This window comes from Phragmites australis, chromosome 2 (genome assembly GCF_958298935.1).
Source record: "Phragmites australis chromosome 2, lpPhrAust1.1, whole genome shotgun sequence".
Taxonomy (NCBI): domain Eukaryota; kingdom Viridiplantae; phylum Streptophyta; class Magnoliopsida; order Poales; family Poaceae; genus Phragmites; species Phragmites australis.
In genome coordinates this window covers 819,311-838,630 of record NC_084922.1, presented here as the reverse complement: position 1 = coordinate 838,630, position 19,320 = coordinate 819,311, and the positions used below count along the sequence as shown (strand labels likewise).

General features: G+C 38.3%; 1 protein-coding gene across 2 annotated transcripts; it reads left to right on the top strand.

Annotated features, from left to right (window-relative positions):
* Positions 1 to 4,804: 4,804 nt before the first annotated feature.
* LOC133892478 (signal peptide peptidase 1-like) lies at positions 4,805 to 10,575 on the top strand. Of its 2 annotated transcripts, none has more exons than XM_062333298.1 (12): positions 4,805 to 5,002; positions 5,773 to 5,915; positions 6,038 to 6,153; positions 6,262 to 6,413; positions 6,512 to 6,597; positions 7,250 to 7,377; positions 7,504 to 7,554; positions 8,469 to 8,555; positions 8,660 to 8,729; positions 9,460 to 9,596; positions 9,705 to 9,782; positions 10,159 to 10,575. In XM_062333298.1, exons 2-12 carry the CDS (start codon positions 5,876 to 5,878, stop codon positions 10,246 to 10,248), a joined length of 1,035 nt encoding a protein of 344 aa, XP_062189282.1. In that variant the 5' UTR covers positions 4,805 to 5,002; positions 5,773 to 5,875; the 3' UTR covers positions 10,249 to 10,575. The 2 variants fall into 2 exon arrangements, with proteins under 2 accessions (XP_062189282.1, XP_062189275.1); XM_062333291.1 differs by having other exon boundaries at positions 5,690 to 5,915.
* Positions 10,576 to 19,320: the final 8,745 nt, after the last annotated feature.

Genomic DNA, 19,320 nt, shown 5'->3' with positions numbered 1-19,320 from the left:
TCAATACTAATTTCCTTCAAAGACAACAATAACTTCACAAGTGCCTCATCACACAAATACAAATAGCAAGATCAAACACGAACAAGCTCAAAACTACATGATTATCACTGTGAATCGCTCAACTGAATCCCTCAAGCTCTATTAATCATCCATCACACCGACTGAATATCACTGATCCTCTTAACATCACCACACCAAAACACCTCCATACAAGCCGAAACATCTCTAACAGCCAAAACATCTCAACGGCCACGGCATGAAGCCGACCAGAGCAAAACAACAGCACCACAACACCTCCACAGCAACAAGGCCGTGACAATCCGCATCAACAGCCATGGCACAAAGGCCGCCCAGAGCACAACAACCACAACACAATTCACAACAAACTCGACGGCGGAGAACACATACCATTTCTTACCGAAGATGGCGCAAATGGGGGGCGATGCGCTGGCAGATGATCTAGTTGCCACGTCGGTTGTTGCGTAGAAAGCCAAGCCGGCGGAGGAGCGCAATGCCCTGTACGCCTAGGCACCCAAGCCACGCCAGGGTGGGCCGTTGTAACGGGGCGGGCCGCCACGACGGGATGGGCCTCCGCGCTAGGACGGAGAGCGGCGCTGGGACCGGAGGCGTCGCCTGGAAGACCACAAGCGCTGGGAACGGCCTCCAAGCTAGGGAACAAACCATCCACGGTGGTTGTTGGAGCTCACAATGCATCCCGGAATGCGATGGCGATGGCGACCTCGGGTGTCACCGTGTTGAGGTCCAGCGGATCCATCAACGTTGGATCCGTGCACTTTCGATGGCGGCGGCTCGATTTTTAGAGACGGTGGTGCCTAAGGTTCCGCAGGAGCGGGGGAACATGTCAGGTGCGATCAGGCGAGTGGGTGGAGGTTGGGGGGCACGTCTGGGTGAGGTGAAAATCCGATGGCAGTGGCGTGTAGTTTTAACGAAAGAGCATGGATATTTTAGTTTTTCGTACTTCACAGTTTAAAATAATCTGGTGGAAGATGTATTGTTGAATTATAGCAATTTATAGATCAGATTGTTACGATCTAATTTTATAAACTGTTTGTTTATTTCAACTTTAGATTATAAAAATTAGAATCTATAATCTAAAGCTAAAATAAATAGCCTTAAACAAAGTCAGGAAGTCAACAAAAAGAAACTCTCCATGTGCTTCGCCCAAGTAATTTTCGTAGAGATAAGGCATCTAAGATGCCCATTCATGCTTAGCTGCCTGCTTAATCTTCTTCAAGGAGCATCGAACACTCCGAAGTGCAAAGCCCTGATCAATGGCAACACTCCAAAGCAGGATGATCCGATATAATCGTTCCAGATATAAATAAGTGTCGTTTTTTATATTACGATTCTCAAAACATAACTTTAACTATTATTTTTTAATATATTTATAAAACATAGTAAAATTGTATTATTATAAAAATACTTTTTAAGACAAATCTATATATATCATTTTTAAATATTTAAACTCAATATATAAAAATTAATTTACAATCAAAATTTAAAACAATTAATTGCACATACTCAAAACGATACTATATTTATTCGTGACTAAGAGAGTATATAGCTAGGCTGATGCAAATGTAGATAGTAATATCAGCCTTGCTGCCTTCGAGATTCCTTAAAAAGAGAGAGAGAGAATTTTGAGAGACAGTAGGAGGCCAGCATTATATTTGTGCTGACAGCCAGTATAGATTTGAGAGAAAGACACAATCATTAGCGGTGGCCATCGCCGTGGATCACATTGCATACGTTTGCACGTTGTCGCTGAATCTGGTCAATGCGCGCGTGGTCAAACGAGTGCAGCCATGCATGTGCCGCAACACGAATTTCGGATCTTGAAGTGGGGCTGGGAGGTCGATGACGTTCCAACCGCCAGCAGCAGACGAAGAAGATCGCCGACGTGTCCCGCCCGCCGGTGCACGTCGCTCCATCGCTTGATGACATCGACGCAGGGGCCGGGGCAGCACATGGGCTGCGTCAGTCCGCGTTGCGATCCGGCAGGCACGGCCCTACGCGTCATTCTCTTTCCCTGCCACAACAGCAACGCGCCTCCCTTGCTAGCTTCGTGTCACATTTTCCACGCTCGGTTGGTTTCGCCGAACTCGACACTGTGGTGCTGCGCATGGTTTTTTCTTTGTCACACAGTGTAGCTCGCCATAGTTTCTTGATCTGGTCAAGGTATGCTCACCATTGTAGGAACCATGTGACCTTGATAACCGTTAGAGATATCTCTTCCGCGAAGGTGAATTAAAGCTTGGTTACTTGAAGGACTCAGGGCACCAAGACAGTCGCACGGGGAACTTGAAGGGAGTCCGAAGACGTGGAGGACTCAAACCTCCAGGGCGTTCGAAGACTCGGAGGACTCAAACCTCCAAGACGCTACAAGACCTCATAAAGAAGTCCGCCAGAAGAAATCGGATCCTGCGCACCACCAGATCCACACACAGGCGAACCTGACAAAATGAAGCAAACAGATGACAATAACACTGTGTTTTTTTTAATATAGTATTTTACTCTTGGTCAACCCCAATCAATCTCACCAACCAAAGGGTAATATGGTCTTTTTACCTAGCCTCCTCCTAGGCCTATATATAGATAGGCATGTGACCCTGTCATGAAAAGAGACTCAATTATCTGATTTCCAACCAGATAATCTCTAGCTAAGATGGTCACCCACTAAGGTGATATCTGACCAAGTAATCTTTGAGAAGGAAGGTGCGTGTTTCTAGCTGATCAAATTTGAGCACATGGTCTTCGAGCCGATTGAAGGGCCGGTCGGATTCAAGTATATGGACATATAGAGCAATCAATCTCTAAGCAGGTGGTTAGATCGAGCAAGCGGTACACGAATAAATGTTCAGATCAAGCAGGTAGTTGAATCCAAGAAGGTCAAACTGTAATAAATAATACTCGGAAAGATGTATGAGAGTTTACGTGGTTGAATAAGAAAGATGTATTAATTATAGAAAGTTTGAAGATCAGATGACGTAGCTGAATTATATCTATAAGTCTTGTTCAATTTGAATTAGAAGTTCTTATATCTATAAGTCTTGTTCGATTTAAATTAGAAGTTCTGATATTTTACGGCCCAGAGCTGCCGTCCTTTAAATATGAAAAGGTAATGACCGATTGAAAAATAATCCAATCGATCAAACACGATTTACCTTACTTTTTATTTTTATCTCCTTTTGTCCTAATTATTCTTTTCAACCTACATGGTTACTCGTTGTTGATCTCGACCAAGAACAAGTCGTCTGTCATTTGCGCTCTAACGGGTCCCTTTCGAGTGTGGGTGACGACGAAGGACCGATAACATAGCGCCACGATCAGAGTATTTTAGGTGCTACTCGCCGATATTGCACATGGGGTGTATAGTGTTTGGCACGTGGTATCTTTTCACGTCAACAACATGCATCCCTACTTGCAAGTGTTTAATTTTGTGCTAGGGGTGGTGGCTCGAAATTTCAAAGGCTATATGTCTTCGCGAGAAGGAACTTTTCGGTTGGGCTCTTTAACCTTCATAATTTATCTATAGGACATTGCAAGATTTTGAACTGTACTCATAAATATATTCGGAATATACTTATAAGTCAGTTCTACATGGTTGCATATTTGTTGCATTTGCTTATAGGTGATTCTTATACACAATATAAGTTAGTTACTTAGATTATAGTAGAAAATTTTAAGTCAGCGCATGTAGTTATGACAACATTTTACACCACTTACATTACAAGTAAGGTACACATACTTATGACTATTTATATACACTTACAAGCGGGTAAATCACGCTACAAGTACAAGCAGCCTCACAGTAGAAATTTATTTGTTTGAAGTGGAAATACCCATTTGGGCTCGCTCATCGCTTTGCAAAGCGATTCGACCGTCAGCTTGCGACGAAGTGGCGCAAACACGTTGTGGCGTGCTGTGCTTGTAAAAACTCAGTTTAACGATGTTGGATATATTAAAAACTATACATATATGCTTTAGACTTATGGCATGTACATATATTTTTAGTAAAAATATGTTTGTATATAAGCCTTTTATTCTATTTTTTGGATTTTTTTACATATGTACTTGCAACACTTATTTATGATCAATGCGTGACAAAAAAACAGAGAAAACATTTGATAAAAAATTAATCTGTCTGTCTGCCTCTTAAATGCAATTATTTAAGAAATTTTGTGAAAAATCATAAGCAAATTAAAATGGATCCATGAGCAATTTAAAAAATAAATGCAATTTAGATCGATATCAACAAATTAGAACCATTCAAATGTAATATTAGATCCAGTTACTGCATATTTTCAATAAAAAAATAGAACAATTTTACCGCAAGCAAATTTCAAAAAAGCAAATTTGTTCAGACTTGTAAGCACTTTTGTGAAAAATCGTAAGCAAATTAAAATGGATCCATTAGCAATTTAAGAAATAAGTTAATGCAATTCAGATCGGATACTCAACCAATTATAACCATTCAAATGTAATATTAGATCTAACTACTACATATTTTTAATAAAAAACAGAACAATTTGTGAATAATTTTGCTGCAAGCAAATTTGTTCAGACTTGTAAGCAATTTTGTATACTTTTAGGAGCAATATATATATATGAATACTATAAGACTAAAGCATGCAAGTGCGCTTTTTCCATTTTACCATAAACATTTCTTTACATGATTGAAAAGAGATATATGTTTTTTTACAGGAGAAAAAAAAATCTGAAAGTAACTATTTTGGTCGTGCACGTCGGGCTGGAATCGGCCCAAAATCTGGCCCGGTCCCGCACTGGGCCTCACTCAGATCACACACCTCACCTTCCCACTTGGTTCGCCTCCTTCCGCCGCCGAAGAAGAAGAACGGCAGCCGCGGGACTCTGGTGGTTCCACCGAAGAACAATCTCTCCCCCCCTCCCCGACGCGTCGATTGCCATTGGATTGGTGATTTGGTGACCCATCCCAACTTACGGTTGTTTTCTTACGTTGGTAAGGAACCCTAACTTCCATGATGCATTTTTTATTCTTTTTTCTAATACTAATTTGTTCCGGGAGATAGATCTCTTATCTGCTTCTGTGACCAATCAAATCCAAATTTTCCGAAAAGAAAAAAAGGATTGGACGTTCAACTGAACATCCATGCCCAACGCTATGTCCGCCCCTGGACTTGGTAACCATGGTGCGACTTCAGTTTATTTTGCGATTTTTTTCAAAAATTAAATTAAGTTATGCACTAAGTTAGTCTGCCCCTGGGTTTTGCAGAGCAGATCTTATGGGAGTTTTTTTTCTCTGAGACCAGATCTTGCAAATTCTGCTATCAGATAATAACTTAGTGCATAATTTTGCAAATTCTGTTATGGGATAATAAACAACAGACCAATAGCAACTTGTCATTGCATTAATGCATGATTTTACGCAGGAACGCATACAAATCCGCGATGTGGTCGTAGGGCCCAATTTATTTTTGCCTGCTAATGTTATGGGTTTCATAGTTGAATCATCCTTTCACCCAATCGTAGTGCCGGCAAATACACTGAACTTTTGTTCTATGGGCTGCAAAGGGAAGATAAATTACGGCGGTTCTATCGCTAGACATTTTGTACACTATTAATCAAACTAATTATTTCAGTAAAAACTTGAGCAAACGTGTACATCCTAATTGCTTCGAACCTGCAGGTAGCCTTGCATTGCTAAGTCCTGATTCACCAATCATTAAAACTGACCTGGGGACTTCCTTGTTTGTATTTCAACGGGGATAGAACTGTGAAGAACCTCGGCTGCATCATCATCTTCTCAGGGTCACCTTGATATCCTAACGAAAGGCAGGCACCCTGTGCTAGTGTTGCTGATTGTTTCCTAAATATGAGAACACATGAGCGAGTTGCCAATTTGGCTCTTGCAGGTACATTTCTCATTCAATTCAGCCATCACAGCATTAGCAGTGTTCATTTCTTTTTTCCTTTTCCTTTTGATAAACTGAATACTTTCTGAGCGGCAGCCCTATGTATTTTACAATATATGCAGGTTTGAGCTTGGCACCACTTGTGTTTAAAGTAAGCCCAAATGTGAATGTGATATTGACTGCATGTCTTACCGTCTATGTGGGCTCTTACCGTTCTGTCAAGCCAACTCCACCCTCTGTGAGCAATATGTTTCCTTTTGTTATGTAATTATGTATCTGCTAGGTATTACTGTGACAAGTAAATCATAACAGACCAATTATTTATTTTGCATTTGTTATTATTCAGGAGACAATGTCCAAGGAGCATGCTATGCGGTTCCCTTTAGTGGGAAGTGCTATGCTTTTGTCACTGTTCCTTCTATTCAAGTTTCTCTCAAAAGACTTGGTCAATGCTGTGCTCACTGCCTACTTTTTCATTCTTGGCATTGTTGCTCTCTCGTAAGTCCAAATCTTCTTGGAACAGATTTTACAATAATGTAAATACTTAATTCTGTACTTTGTGAACTCACTGCTGCGTTCATGCTCTTCTTGTGCAGTGCAACGTTGCTTCCTTCTATAAAACGTTTCCTTCCAAAAGAATGGAATGATAATGTCATTGTTTGGCAGGCCCCACTTATACACTGTATGATCTTCACTCATTTTGATGCTCACTTTTTTGGGTCCAATTATGCAGATCTGTGATATTAGTACATCTATATTCCAGTACTACGATCTTCACTCATTTTGATGCTCACTTTTGTCACTGTTTTGAGAGCACTATTTGATTGTATCTTCAGTATCGCTGTGCTTTGAAACACAAAAGTGCTGACCAAGAGTCGATACAGTTACTTATCGTGTAGCCGCAATGAAATTGATTTTTTAGCATTGATGTTCAGGTAAGCTATTTAAGTGATGTTTTCCACTTTGTTATGAAGAACATGTCATTGCTCCAAGTCAAAGCGTGCTAAATTTCCATGAGAAGTCCCAAACGACGAAGCTAAAATAAATTTTCAGTAGTTTATGAACATTTAACTTTCATGGAAGTACATCTTTTGTTGACAACATTCCTTATGGATACGGAAACTTCCATTTTCCTTTGTGAAATAGATATATTGCAAGATATGGTGTTAATAGAGCCTTTGGATTTGTCGTTGACTTCTCATGAGTCTTAACTCAGGACAAGAACTATAAGGATTCATCCTTCTTAATAGTATTGGAACTTTATTATGCTAATTGCCTTCGTTTACATCCTTTAGTCTTAAAAATGGTTAAAGTCCATGAATTTCTTATTTCAGCGCTCTCGGTGGAGTTCACCAAGTCACAGATTGTTGCTTCAATCCCAGGATTTTTCTTTTGTATGTGGTATGCCGCTAAGAAGCATTGGCTAGCAAACAATGTTTTGGGAATTTCTTTCTGTATTCAGGTTTGTTTTTACGAGTTACCATTATTATGCGTTACTAAGAATAATGGGATAATTTTTCCTAAATTTCGATTTGTTTTCCTCTCCAAGTTTTAGCTCTGAGAGCCTTAACACTTCTATTTTTCGCAGGGGATCGAGATGCTATCTCTGGGATCATTTAAAACTGGTGCTATTCTCTTGGTACGTGTTTATGCAACGTTTACGTTGAGGTTAAACTTATATATTTCTATGTTCTGGTAGAACTTCTAAGAACACAACCTCATTATTTCAGTCACAAACGTGCCCTCCTTTTCATCTCTGCTATCATATTCTTTCACTACCGAAGCACAGTATATATGTATAATAATTACGAATCATCTGTTCTTAATAAGTTAATATAACTGTTGTTTGGCTTTATTTTGTCTATGAAAAGAACTATATGTTAACCATTTTAGGGCTTTATTTTGTCTATGAAAAGAACTATCTGTTAACCATTTTAGGAAGCTCAACGTACTGCTTGCTGTACTGTATACAGATTTTAAATTTCTATCTTTTCTAATTGGGGTTGATGATCGTATTGTGTCCCTATTCTCTTCACAAGTTTGATATATTTTCTAGCACTTCACTAAATGTATTGCGGTCTCAAGTTTCAGATCATGGAAATGATGTTAGCGAATTTTTCATCAGAAGTACTCTTAATTTGATTATATTTTTTACAAACATATAATTAGAAAATGTAATGATTAAAGGTGTGTGTTGGTAATTGTCAATATCTGAAGCAGCATTTTATTTTGAAACATAGGGAGTATTCATGGTTCCCTTTTCTAACATTTGTGTCATGCCTCTGCACCCTTGTCCTTGGGCAAGAATTGAATGATTACACTACCTCATGGGTATTATAATTTGGAACTTTGTACTGGTTTACTGATTGTTTCTGAAGTTATTAAATCCTTTCTTTTTGGCTGCATGATTTCAAAAAAATTTAGTTGCAGCCATTTCATCAGTTCTGGCTGAATTAATTTCTGTTGTTTTTTTCCCACACATTTGCCACTGAATCGATCTCTGTTGATTCTCGATATAGATTTATGAATGCATTTTCCCTTTTGCACTATCAGGCTGGACTTTTTGTGTATGACATTTTCTGGGTGTTCTTCACTCCAGTTATGGTCAGTGTGGCTAAATCTTTTGATGCTCCAATAAAGGTCAGTGCTCTTTCTTAGTGAATGTCTTCTGTTGATACCATTGTCGGTTCCATTTTCTTCATTTTAATAATTCAACTAATCTGGCTCTGAATTGTTACACCCAGCTTCTGTTTCCAACTTCAGATGCTGCACGGCCATTCTCTATGCTTGGCCTTGGTGACATTGTAATACCTGGTTAGTAACTAAAGTTCCTTGTTTGTCCTATGTTACATTCTCCTGATATTTGCAATGATAGTAGACATTTCTTGATTGAATGGTAATATCAGCTACATTATGAGTGCCAACTTCATTCAACACAATTATCTGTAGCAAGCTGCTTTTTATACCTGGACCTTGTTAAAAAGAATGGCTGTAAGAAGATTCATACTAATTTGTCGTATCAATGGAGCTCTTTCTGTTGTTGATCTAAAGGGATATATAGGAGGAAAGTTATAAGTATCAGCATTTTTACATTTAAAATACAGCTATATCATTTATTTAGTATTTAGTACTTGAGAGAGAATTGCAGAGTTGAAACTAGAATTGATCCAATTATTATGAGATCTTGGCATCGTGCTCAGATGTTGCAGGTATGTTAGGCTGTTTTAGTTGCAGCATTTGACTGGGTACACGCACAAACTTACTTATCAGCTATCTCATGGTGATGGTATGCACTTTTGAGTCATTGCCAATAGAACCAATAATTGTTTCCATTCCCGAGCCCAAGAGGAAGCCTACCCCAACTTGCTTTGTACTAAAAGGCTCTGTTACTGTTGCCTGAGACCCCCAAGAGGACACGACAGTATGCATCAACAGAAGCAAATTATAATTTCTACTGAAATTGCAATTCTGAATCTGTATTCGGGCAGTTTTTTGCTTTCTTCATTATTCAGCACATAATATGTATTTACACTTTTGGTTCCAGGTATATTTGTTGCACTTGCCCTGCGTTTTGATGTCTCAAGAGGTATCAAGAACCGTTACTTCAATAGTGCATTTGTGGGATACACTGTGGGTTTGACGGTGACTATCATTGTCATGAACTGGTTTCAAGCCGCACAGGTGAGTTCTGTTACTCAGGTTTTTTGCCATCTTGTTGCCCTTGATTTCTGTCTTCTCTGAAATATCAACACCTTCTTACATGCTTACCATTTTTTTTGGAGTATGCAGCCTGCTCTGCTATACATTGTTCCTGGTGTGATTGGTTTTGTTGCTGTTCACTGCTTGTGGAGTGGAGAAGTAAAACAGGTAAGATTGTTAACCTTTGCCATAATATTTCCTGCAGCTTCCTACCTTTTTCTTTACTTGAAACTTGAGTAGAATAAAAGCGACATAAAGAATACTGTTATTGGACACATACAGAGTAATATATGTTCCTGTAAGTGCCCCCAATTTTGTTCCTCAGAGTCCAGTTTTGATGCCTGTCTCTTAATAAAACAATGGGACAAATTAAAAATACTTGCATTGGGCATGCAAGAAATGGATCGTATGGCAAAAAGTTCACTTCTAGTTCTTGGCATAGTTACTACAGTTCAGCTACTGTAGTAGCTATAAAAGTTTTCTCCGATAGTAGCTATTTTTTTTTATCAGAATGTGAGGTTTATTGACCGTTTTCCACGTCCAGCTACTGGAGTTTGACGAGGCAAAAGCTGGAGCGGAGGAAGCAGGTGAAGAAGATGTTGATAGTACCAAACAAAACAAAAAGGTGGACTAGCATCCAGGTGTTGAGAAAAAAGAAAAGGAAGGCAGAACTTGTCGTGTAAGGTCGTTGCCAGCTAAATAGGCTTCATGACCTTTGATACTGGCTCACTTTAGAATTTAAACATGATTCACATGATAGAACTTTTTTTGCTTTTGAGAATTATTTGGTCCGGTGAGTAGAAGAGGAGGAAATAGATGCTGAGAGACTTGCAATGCCTTCACCTACTATAGATGCTGAGTACTGTTTTTTTTGTACCGAATGACTTGATCATCTTGGTGGCGTCAAGGGTTCATCAGATTTCTGATCTGGCAATGTCATTCCATAATATTTCCTTTGGTACCCTACTGATTTAACGAGTCTATTTGGAATGCAAGAATTTTTGTAGGAATTTTACAGGTTCCAGAGTTTTTTTTTTTTTTTACTTGGCCTGAGCTGCGCGTTTACTTTGTTGATTAAAAAGATGGGATAGATTGGTGGAAAGTCAGTTGCAGGAGAGGAGAAATCCTATACTCCTATGACAAATGTGGGGGAAATAAACTGCAGAGGATGTCCCGGCTGCCTCATGCATGCACTGTTGCATGTATACGGCCGGGCAGGCAGAGATGAGGTCTACCAACGCATACAACTTGTGGTTAGAGTATTGGAGTATGTATAATAGGCTGCTTAGAGGATATGCTTATGAAAAAAATCGGTTTTTATTTCTCAACTGCATTGGTACATGCTTAGATAGAGGACAAGATAATTAATTATATTTAAGCACTGTAGTTTTTGTTTATATTGAAAATTATAATTTTTATGTACATGTTTAATCCTCTCTTTTCTTAAACATCTAGCCATAAGGATTCAACATTGTTAATGCCCTTACTGCACTTTGGAGTCCGGCCGGCCATGTATGCATACAGCATGGATGTATGAGACGTTGCATGAAGCTTTCGTCCTTTCTACTACTCGATGAAAATACTTGCTTTTACTATTTGCTGTCCCTTTCCCAGCTAACGGCCTGTTTGGTGTTTTTGATTCTGATATTGTACTGTTGATTTTTTAATAAAGTTTTAGCTTTTCAGCATATCAAAAATCAAAAAAGATTCTCTCAACCAGTTTTTTAATTTTTAGTTTATTTTCTAAAAAACAGCTTTTCAGTTTTTCAAAAAACAGCTCATAGCTAAGTTATTTAGTTCGGCTTCTGACTTTTAAGAAGTAGAAATTCAAAAAAGCCGAACCAAACAAGCCCTAAATTGTTATATGCAGCGAAGGGATGTCTACCTCTTTGATTATGGCCTCATCATTTTCCTTTTCGAGCTGTAAATTTAGGTGTAATTAAGCAAGATATCTTAAGCTTAATTTATCAACACGATGGAGCATTCATGCAATCAAGATATTACGGTGCCTCAGTGCGATTTACACCTTTTTGTTCTTGCGAGGTATACTATGTGCACCTTTAAACATGAATTTTAAGAATGTTGAAAAAATAATAAAACTATAAGTGTCATATACATAAGTACTTTTTTTTTATGATAAATATACTCATATCACTTGTTTATCGCATAATCACAGCGTAGGAAAAGTGGAGCAATTTTGGAGAATTTAAATTTTAACCTAAATAAATACAGCTAACATAAAAGACAGACCAAGCTTGAATCCTGTATATATTATCTTGGCTTTTCTCTAACTTAGTAACCGTGCACGTGTGACACGCAGGAGCAATTGTGTAACTATGGTTTTTAAATTATGCGGACACCTTTTATATTCTAAGTTAATATAAATAGAATAACCAAATATGACAATGCTTATGCCATGTTCCACATATATTTAACAAAACACTGCAAGATAACGAAAGCTAGTTTAATCTAATCATGTTGCAAGCCTACATCTACTACAAGGAAAAATACATCTAGTACAAGTTCAATATGTCTCACCACTCTAATACGTCTCTGTACATAATATCACATATGTCGTCAATCCACATAGGGTTTGCTACTTCCAGAGCTAGATTCAATCTATTGGAAATTTTGAGAGTTTTCAATATATAGTGCACTATGGGTTCATGTCTTTTCACCCAATCCGGTATAGGTAGTGGATCCCATACCGATATACTTCTAGCCGCTATATCGAATGCAAATAGTATGAAATACCCGTGGTGATATATCGGTAATAGAATCTGCAAATACTAATCACTATCGTTAGAAAAAACTAAATCATGACACAAATAAACACGAAACAAAACATACCAACTTGGATATACCAAATTGCACTGTGAAATGTTATACTCCATCCTAGATCACATATCAAACATTTTTGTGAACAATTGGACATCAAGCTTCCTTCTACGTGACGGCTCTCGTCCGAAGTCACACAACAACTGTGATAAATAAGAGAACTCGTAAGATTATGTGCAAACATGATGATTATATGAATATATTATATCATATCTAGAACTGAAGGTCCATGTAGTGATATTGGGTGTCTATTAATAGGTTGATCTCGTCACTAGCGTACATCCTCACACCCATGTTGAAACAATCCTTGCCCATATTCTTTTGCACATCCATTATTTCCTAGACTTTTTTAGGCTTAAGCCAATCGGTTGAGGCTTAAACTCTGAATCTATTCTTTCCTATAAAACAATGTATTACATTAGATGTAATAACAAATAAGAATAATATATCTAAACAATACATATTATATGGAATTAGATAGACACACTCCAAAGTCTTAGCATGATCTATAGACATGATAAATTTGCAAAGCTCGCCTACTAACTCAGATGCATTTGTCAGCGTGATGGCAGTGGGAAGAACACATAGTTACAATTGATCTTCAGTTTGATATGATGTCTTCGAAAAAATTTCCACTCTTGGCAGGACTATCTACATTCACAATATCATTTAAACTTTTTTCTTCTTTACTGTCATGTTTGGAATATGAACGTTCTTTCCTCATGTTTAGTTTAGAGTCCAACAAAATTGCTGCTAATTTTTATCTTAAATTCATCATATCACGCTACAAAATCGTAATAAAAATTAATCTTTATATGAATATAATATAATTATTTAAATATGTCACAAACATTTATGATCAAGCTTAAAATACCTGAGTCACACTATCAGACAATGTATCTCATGTCCAATGCTCCATGTAGTTTAGCATGAACAAGCCACAAGAGACACTACAATATTACAGAAACTTCATATAATTATTAATTTAATTTAATCAATCAATAAAAGATAATTATTTCATCAAGCAACAATATTTTAGTGTACCCATTAGTTTGCATTGCCTCTGGGAATTTCTATATAACAGGCCATGTTCCAACCCTGAGGTCCTTCCACTTGTGGTCTTTAAGCTCTTTCAACTGTGATATAATATTTATTTATTTCTTCAATCCACTTATCTGTTAAATGGAAATAATAGTATCATAGGTAAGATAATAACAAAAAAGTCTTCTTTATTATAATGAAAAAGGAGTATTGAAATTATAAATACTCACAATAAGAGTAAGGTCGTTGCGGTCCATTGTACGGCTTAGCGAGTCGAGAACATGTATCTCATATTTTGGGGTGTTCACAACTGCTAGGTACCAATGGTATCGTACGATGTTAATTAGAATGAATACCTAAAGCAAATATTTATCATAAGAATTAGCCACAGATATATCAACATAAAATTGATATATATGGTATTGATTATTACCATATCATGCTCTGGATAATTATCCACCCTTTTTCGATGGTGTCATAGCTAGGATCTATTTTGTCCATCGCAGGCTTGCCATCACGCTTTAGAATGCTAGAAATGTAAGTATTTTCTAGGAAGACTTTTGCACCAGCCCTATAATGTAGATGCTCTTTAGCCCTTATATAATGGGTATATGTGCTTATGACATGTAGTTACAAGTTATTAATTACGATTAAATTATAGAGTTGTGTTATATAACTGCTTTATGCATGTGTACTTACTTCATCATTTAAGAATTTGTTAGACTGTAGAAGGCACTTAAAATGGAATTTGTCTACGAATGCATTGTTGATGTTCATAAGTAATCTATTTCCAAGTGATGATTTGATGGATTCGACAATAGCAATATCTTCTCCACTACAAACATAATTATAACAAAACAGGTGTATAAGGGACTAATATAACTAAAGAGAAAGGACACCAAACGTGTTAGAAATATGTACCTTGCGAGACAAGTCTAGTTATATACGCCTTCTTTGGTTTGTTATGCCGTGTTATAACTTTTGATAGTGTACAACTCAATATGTTCTTGGTCCCTTCCAATATCTGAATGTCGGGACTTATACCAGGTTATTCTTTTTATCCTTTAAAGAATCCATCTGTGACACACATGCATGTTGAAACATAAAAATGTTAGCTTAATTTGCATACACAAAGAAGAGAGATAATGTAGCCTAATATCATGAAAGTATAAAATAAGTCTAATCTTTGGAAGTCACAAAACTGTCAGTATTCTGTATTTTTTTTTCTTTTAGAAGAAATAATGCGATCGTCATGGCAAAGCCTCATTGCTTGTTGATACATATCATTAGTTTCTGACTGACATAAGTCTTTTGATTGCATCTCCAGCTAAAAAGGATTTGAGCATTAGCTTATATATGTAAAAGCAACACATTAACAGGCTATGGCCATTTGCTTGTGCAACTTTTATCATGTAATTTCAATCACTACAGAGCTCGTGTTCTACATATTTCTTCATACTAAAAAAAAGTCAATCTCAACCCATGCCCTTATATTCCTTTACTGTGCTTCTCCATGGTTGTTCCCGTCATCCTGATTAGCCATCCTACTAAGGTGCAAGTTAAAAAAAATGGACCATTTTAGGAGTACGAATTGTTATCCAATGATCTAACATTCTGAATTCATTCTTTGGATTCAGCTATTTTATTGTACTTTTTTTTCCTCTGGTTCCAAATGAGTGTGTTAATGTTGGATTGAAACAAAGTAGCCAAGAAATTTACAAACACGAATTGAATAGGCATACATCAATTCACTTCCAATCTCTCACTGTTAAATTTTGGTTGAAGTCACTTATCCATATGTTAATTGTTCAGCATCCCATCCATTCAAACTGTATTTAAATCTTAGAGATGAACATGTGTATAGGTTCCTGATTTTTGTTTTTGAATATGTACATATATACATAAATCTTGCAAGTAAAATTTTGCTACGAGTCATGCAAGCTATATGTACACTAGATCGATGAATGATGTGCCTAGGCTCATAATTTTTGCCTTTTGAATACATTATTATCTGTGATCATGTAGGCAATTCTTCCATTTAACAATGTGAGAACACTCTTCATATATGCAATATGATTTGCAAGTACAATGGGCTGGTTTTGATAAACTCGAGTGTGGGGGTGGCATGCTATGACAAGTTTTATTGCTGTCTTATAAATTAGTGTCACGTCTCAAATTCTTAATCACGCATTTAAGCAAAATTATGCTTTTTAAGAATTATGCTTAATTTTGTGTGATGGTCTTTCGGAGCGCTAATGCACTTCATTAAAAATTATTTGGATAAGAGAGAGAAAATTGAGGGAGAAAATAATGAAAAATGCATTAGAAATACCCATTTTCTCTACCATGTGGGCCCCGCATGTGGCCCCACACCTTATCCACTCCCTCTCTCAAGTGGGCAGCACCCCACCTGCTCTCTCTCTCTCCTCTCCTCACTCCACACGCCACCCAAGCTGTTGTAGTAGCAGCTCCCCTCCCTCTCTCACTCAAGCTCAAGCTCTCTCTCTCTCCCTTTCTTTCCAAAATCCGAGCTCAAGTGGAGGATTCAAGGTATGCATGTGGTACCATTGCATTCTCTAGCTTATAAGCTACTCATCTATCCAATCTATTTTTGTTTTCATGGAAGAATCGATTAGTTCTTGAAGTTCTTGAGCTTTTTGGAGCAAAAATGGAGTTTTGGTCGAATCTGAGCTCTAGAGTTATGTTGCTAGTTGATGAGTAAGTTCTAGTACCCTTAGACTATACCTAACATGTTCCCTTTAGGCTTGGAAAAGATCGCAACTCGAATCAACCAAAAACCCACTTAGAACAGCTTTTCTGGGCTGACTCGGATACTCTGGAATCACCCGGATACTCCGGGTTCAGCAGAATTTATCCGATGAATTGTGTTCAAAATTGGTTAGGTTTTAGGGTGTGAGTTTGGTTTAGGATCTCTTGGATGAGAAATATGCACGTTTGTGTAGCACAGATTTGTAATATGAGCCAAATCACCCGAGGGAAAAATCGTGAAGAACCCAAGTCTGTATCACTCGGATTTTCCGGACAAACCCGGAGACTCCGGGTAGTTATGTGATCGTGTAGCCGAGAGTTTTATTTGGAACCTCACTCAGAGTGTCCAGCACATCCCGAATAGTCCGGACCAACCCGGAGGTTCCGAGTCAAGTTAGAATAGTGCTAACCGAGAGCCTTCCCCGAAGGATGGCCCTGATACTCCAGAACTCGGATAATCCGGATTCACCCGGATACTCCGAGCCAGTCAAATAAAAAGTAATAACCGAGCGCCTCTTCCGGAGGGTCACCCGGAGGGTCCGAGCCCGGATACTCCGAATGGCTGTTATTTTCCAGTTTTCGTTTAGATCGTTTAGTATTGCATTGATTCACATATCTTATACTTCTAGCATGTTGTTAAGCATTGTGGCGTGCCTCATTGCATCCATTCATGCTCATCATTGCACGTGTTCTTGTTTAGCGAACAAGGAGCCAGAGCGGGAGGCAACCGTGGTCGAAGACAACTCCGATCTTCCGGATTTCGGCGAGTGTTGCGTGGGTAACTATAGACAGCTACTTGAGCAGAAAGGTAAGCATCTATCATATTACACCTTTGTCGAATAGAATGAAATCTAAATATTGATAAACTATGCTTATGTATATGTTTGCATGTATAGGGAGTCGATATTGGGTTTTTATGGGTAGAACCTATGTTGATTGCATGATCCCTACCTTGAATTGTTCATCTATATCCTTGTAGCCTTGGCAACGTGGTAAATGTCTAAGAGTCGATCGAAATGCTTAGCAATGCATAGGTCCTCGGTAGAAGACGAGCAATGGTTCGACCGTTGTTCGCGAGCTTAGGGTTTACTACTTGTTCACGTATATGGTTATATGGATGTTGGTTGGATGAGTGGTGAGTATGAGACGAGATGTAGGTGGTGTTAGGGGTGACGTCTGCCTCGAAGGAAAGTCCTAGGGGCAGTCCGGGAGAGGAACCCGGGCACCGTAGACTGCTTGCATCGTTTAAGGCCGATCGTCGAGATAGTTGGCTTTAGCACTTACCTTACTCACCACATGCCGATCTAATGATAAGGCGAGCCGAATACCTTCGCAGCTATGGCTTTGTGGGCCTGAACATCGACGGTGTGAGTGGGTGGGTTTCTAAGTGGTACTAGTTTGCTCCGGGAGTAGTTCTAGTACCGCTGCACCGAGCGATGCACGATCCACACGGTTAGGGCTGGTTGGGAAAGGTTGTCACGAGTACCCCCTTGTGTGCACTTTAGCGGGTGGCACAAGCCGTATGGTCCTCGTGTCATGTGGTTCCAGGAGTATTCCCCTGCAGGGTGTATAAACAGTTCGAACTTTCGCGCTCTCGATCATGAGCATGCTATTATTTCATTTGCACCCGGTCGTAGAGTTCTCGTATGTGGTTGATGGTTTGGATATGTGGTTGATGGTTTGGTCATTATGGTGATGGATGAGTTGGTTCAGTTTTCTTATATGTTCAAATGCTTATGTTACATTTATGTTACAGTTTCATTTATGTTCGGTTGGTTATTACAGGGTAGAATGTCATGTTTGGTTAAGTATCGGTGCTCACACATATATGTCTAGTTTGCTTACTGCATATGTTTTACTTAACCTCATGGCCTGTCCTTGCTAACAACTTAATGCATAATCTTTGGAGTCGGAATATTATATATTCATATTGTGTAAGTCTTGCGAGTACCTTCGTACTCAGGGTGCTACCCTTAAGTTGTTGCAGGTATTGCTGCTGCTGAGGAAGAGACTGTTTTTGGCTACTTCGTACCTACCGATCAGGGTGGCGGGCAAGTGTAGTGCATCCTAATCTGAAGGTGACATGTTGAGATGGTGCCTAAGGGCATGCGACGTCGTTCTCTTTTGTTGTTTATAAGTTTAACTTTCCGCTGCGTAGTTCTTTTGTGGTTAGGAGTTGAGGGGTTTTGTCTTCTCCTAGCTCGTTTTTGTTGTAAATTGTTGAAATCAGTTGCATGCTTAATACTTGTAATATAAATGTTTATTACTCGCTCTTTATTAAGCTATGTTGTGATGTACATGTTGGAAGGCATGTGTTCCGATCTTTGGGTACAAAACACGTGTCGGGACTACCAGGATGATATTTTGGTTAATCATCAAGGTTATGATTATGGATAATGATCCTCCTGGTGATTAATTAGAATATTGTTTGGACGGTTCCTCACAATTAATCTTTCAAGTATGGGATATCGAACATATTGATGATTTAAGGTAGCTAGAGTCTAGACATGATGCGTCCATTTCTTTCATACAACTGCTAAAGAATCCAATTGCCACAAATGTAGCTCCAAATACAATGTTGTTGTTTTTCTCATGTGATGTGGAACTACAATAAACTACCTATTTTAGGAAGCTAATATAGAGCACAACAGAAAAATATATACTTTACAAACTAAATACTATTGTAGTTACATAAGCAGATATATAGCATGTTGGATCTGAATGAATTTTAACATGGTGAATCTGTATGAATAAGCTATTTGTTGCAGCAAAAGCATGTCTCGTACCTAAGCAACCACATTCATACAGAGACTTTAGGCCAACTAATAAATTTCTGAAACTGGTACATATGTGCTTATGCCAACATGCTATATAGCTGCTGCAACATCTCTAGTGAAATCAAAAGGCAAAAAATGCTTTTTCACATCAAGGAACAAACTCTTTCGCATCAAATCAATCTAAAAGTCAGAGAATCAAGGAGCGATAACAAATCCCTAAATTAAAAGATCGCATCTCACTATAGTTCCCCCAATCAATCACTGATATATTAAAGCGCAAA

Excerpts from the sequence above, each read along its gene's own strand:
- LOC133892478 (XM_062333298.1), top strand. The coding sequence starts at position 5,876 with ATGAGAACACATGAGCGAGTTGCCAATTTGGCTCTTGCAG. Across the intron at positions 8,730-9,459 it reads TGGTGACATTGTAATACCTG|GTATATTTGTTGCACTTGCC; the intron begins GTTAGTAACTAA and ends TTTTGGTTCCAG. Across the intron at positions 9,597-9,704 it reads ACTGGTTTCAAGCCGCACAG|CCTGCTCTGCTATACATTGT; the intron begins GTGAGTTCTGTT and ends TGGAGTATGCAG.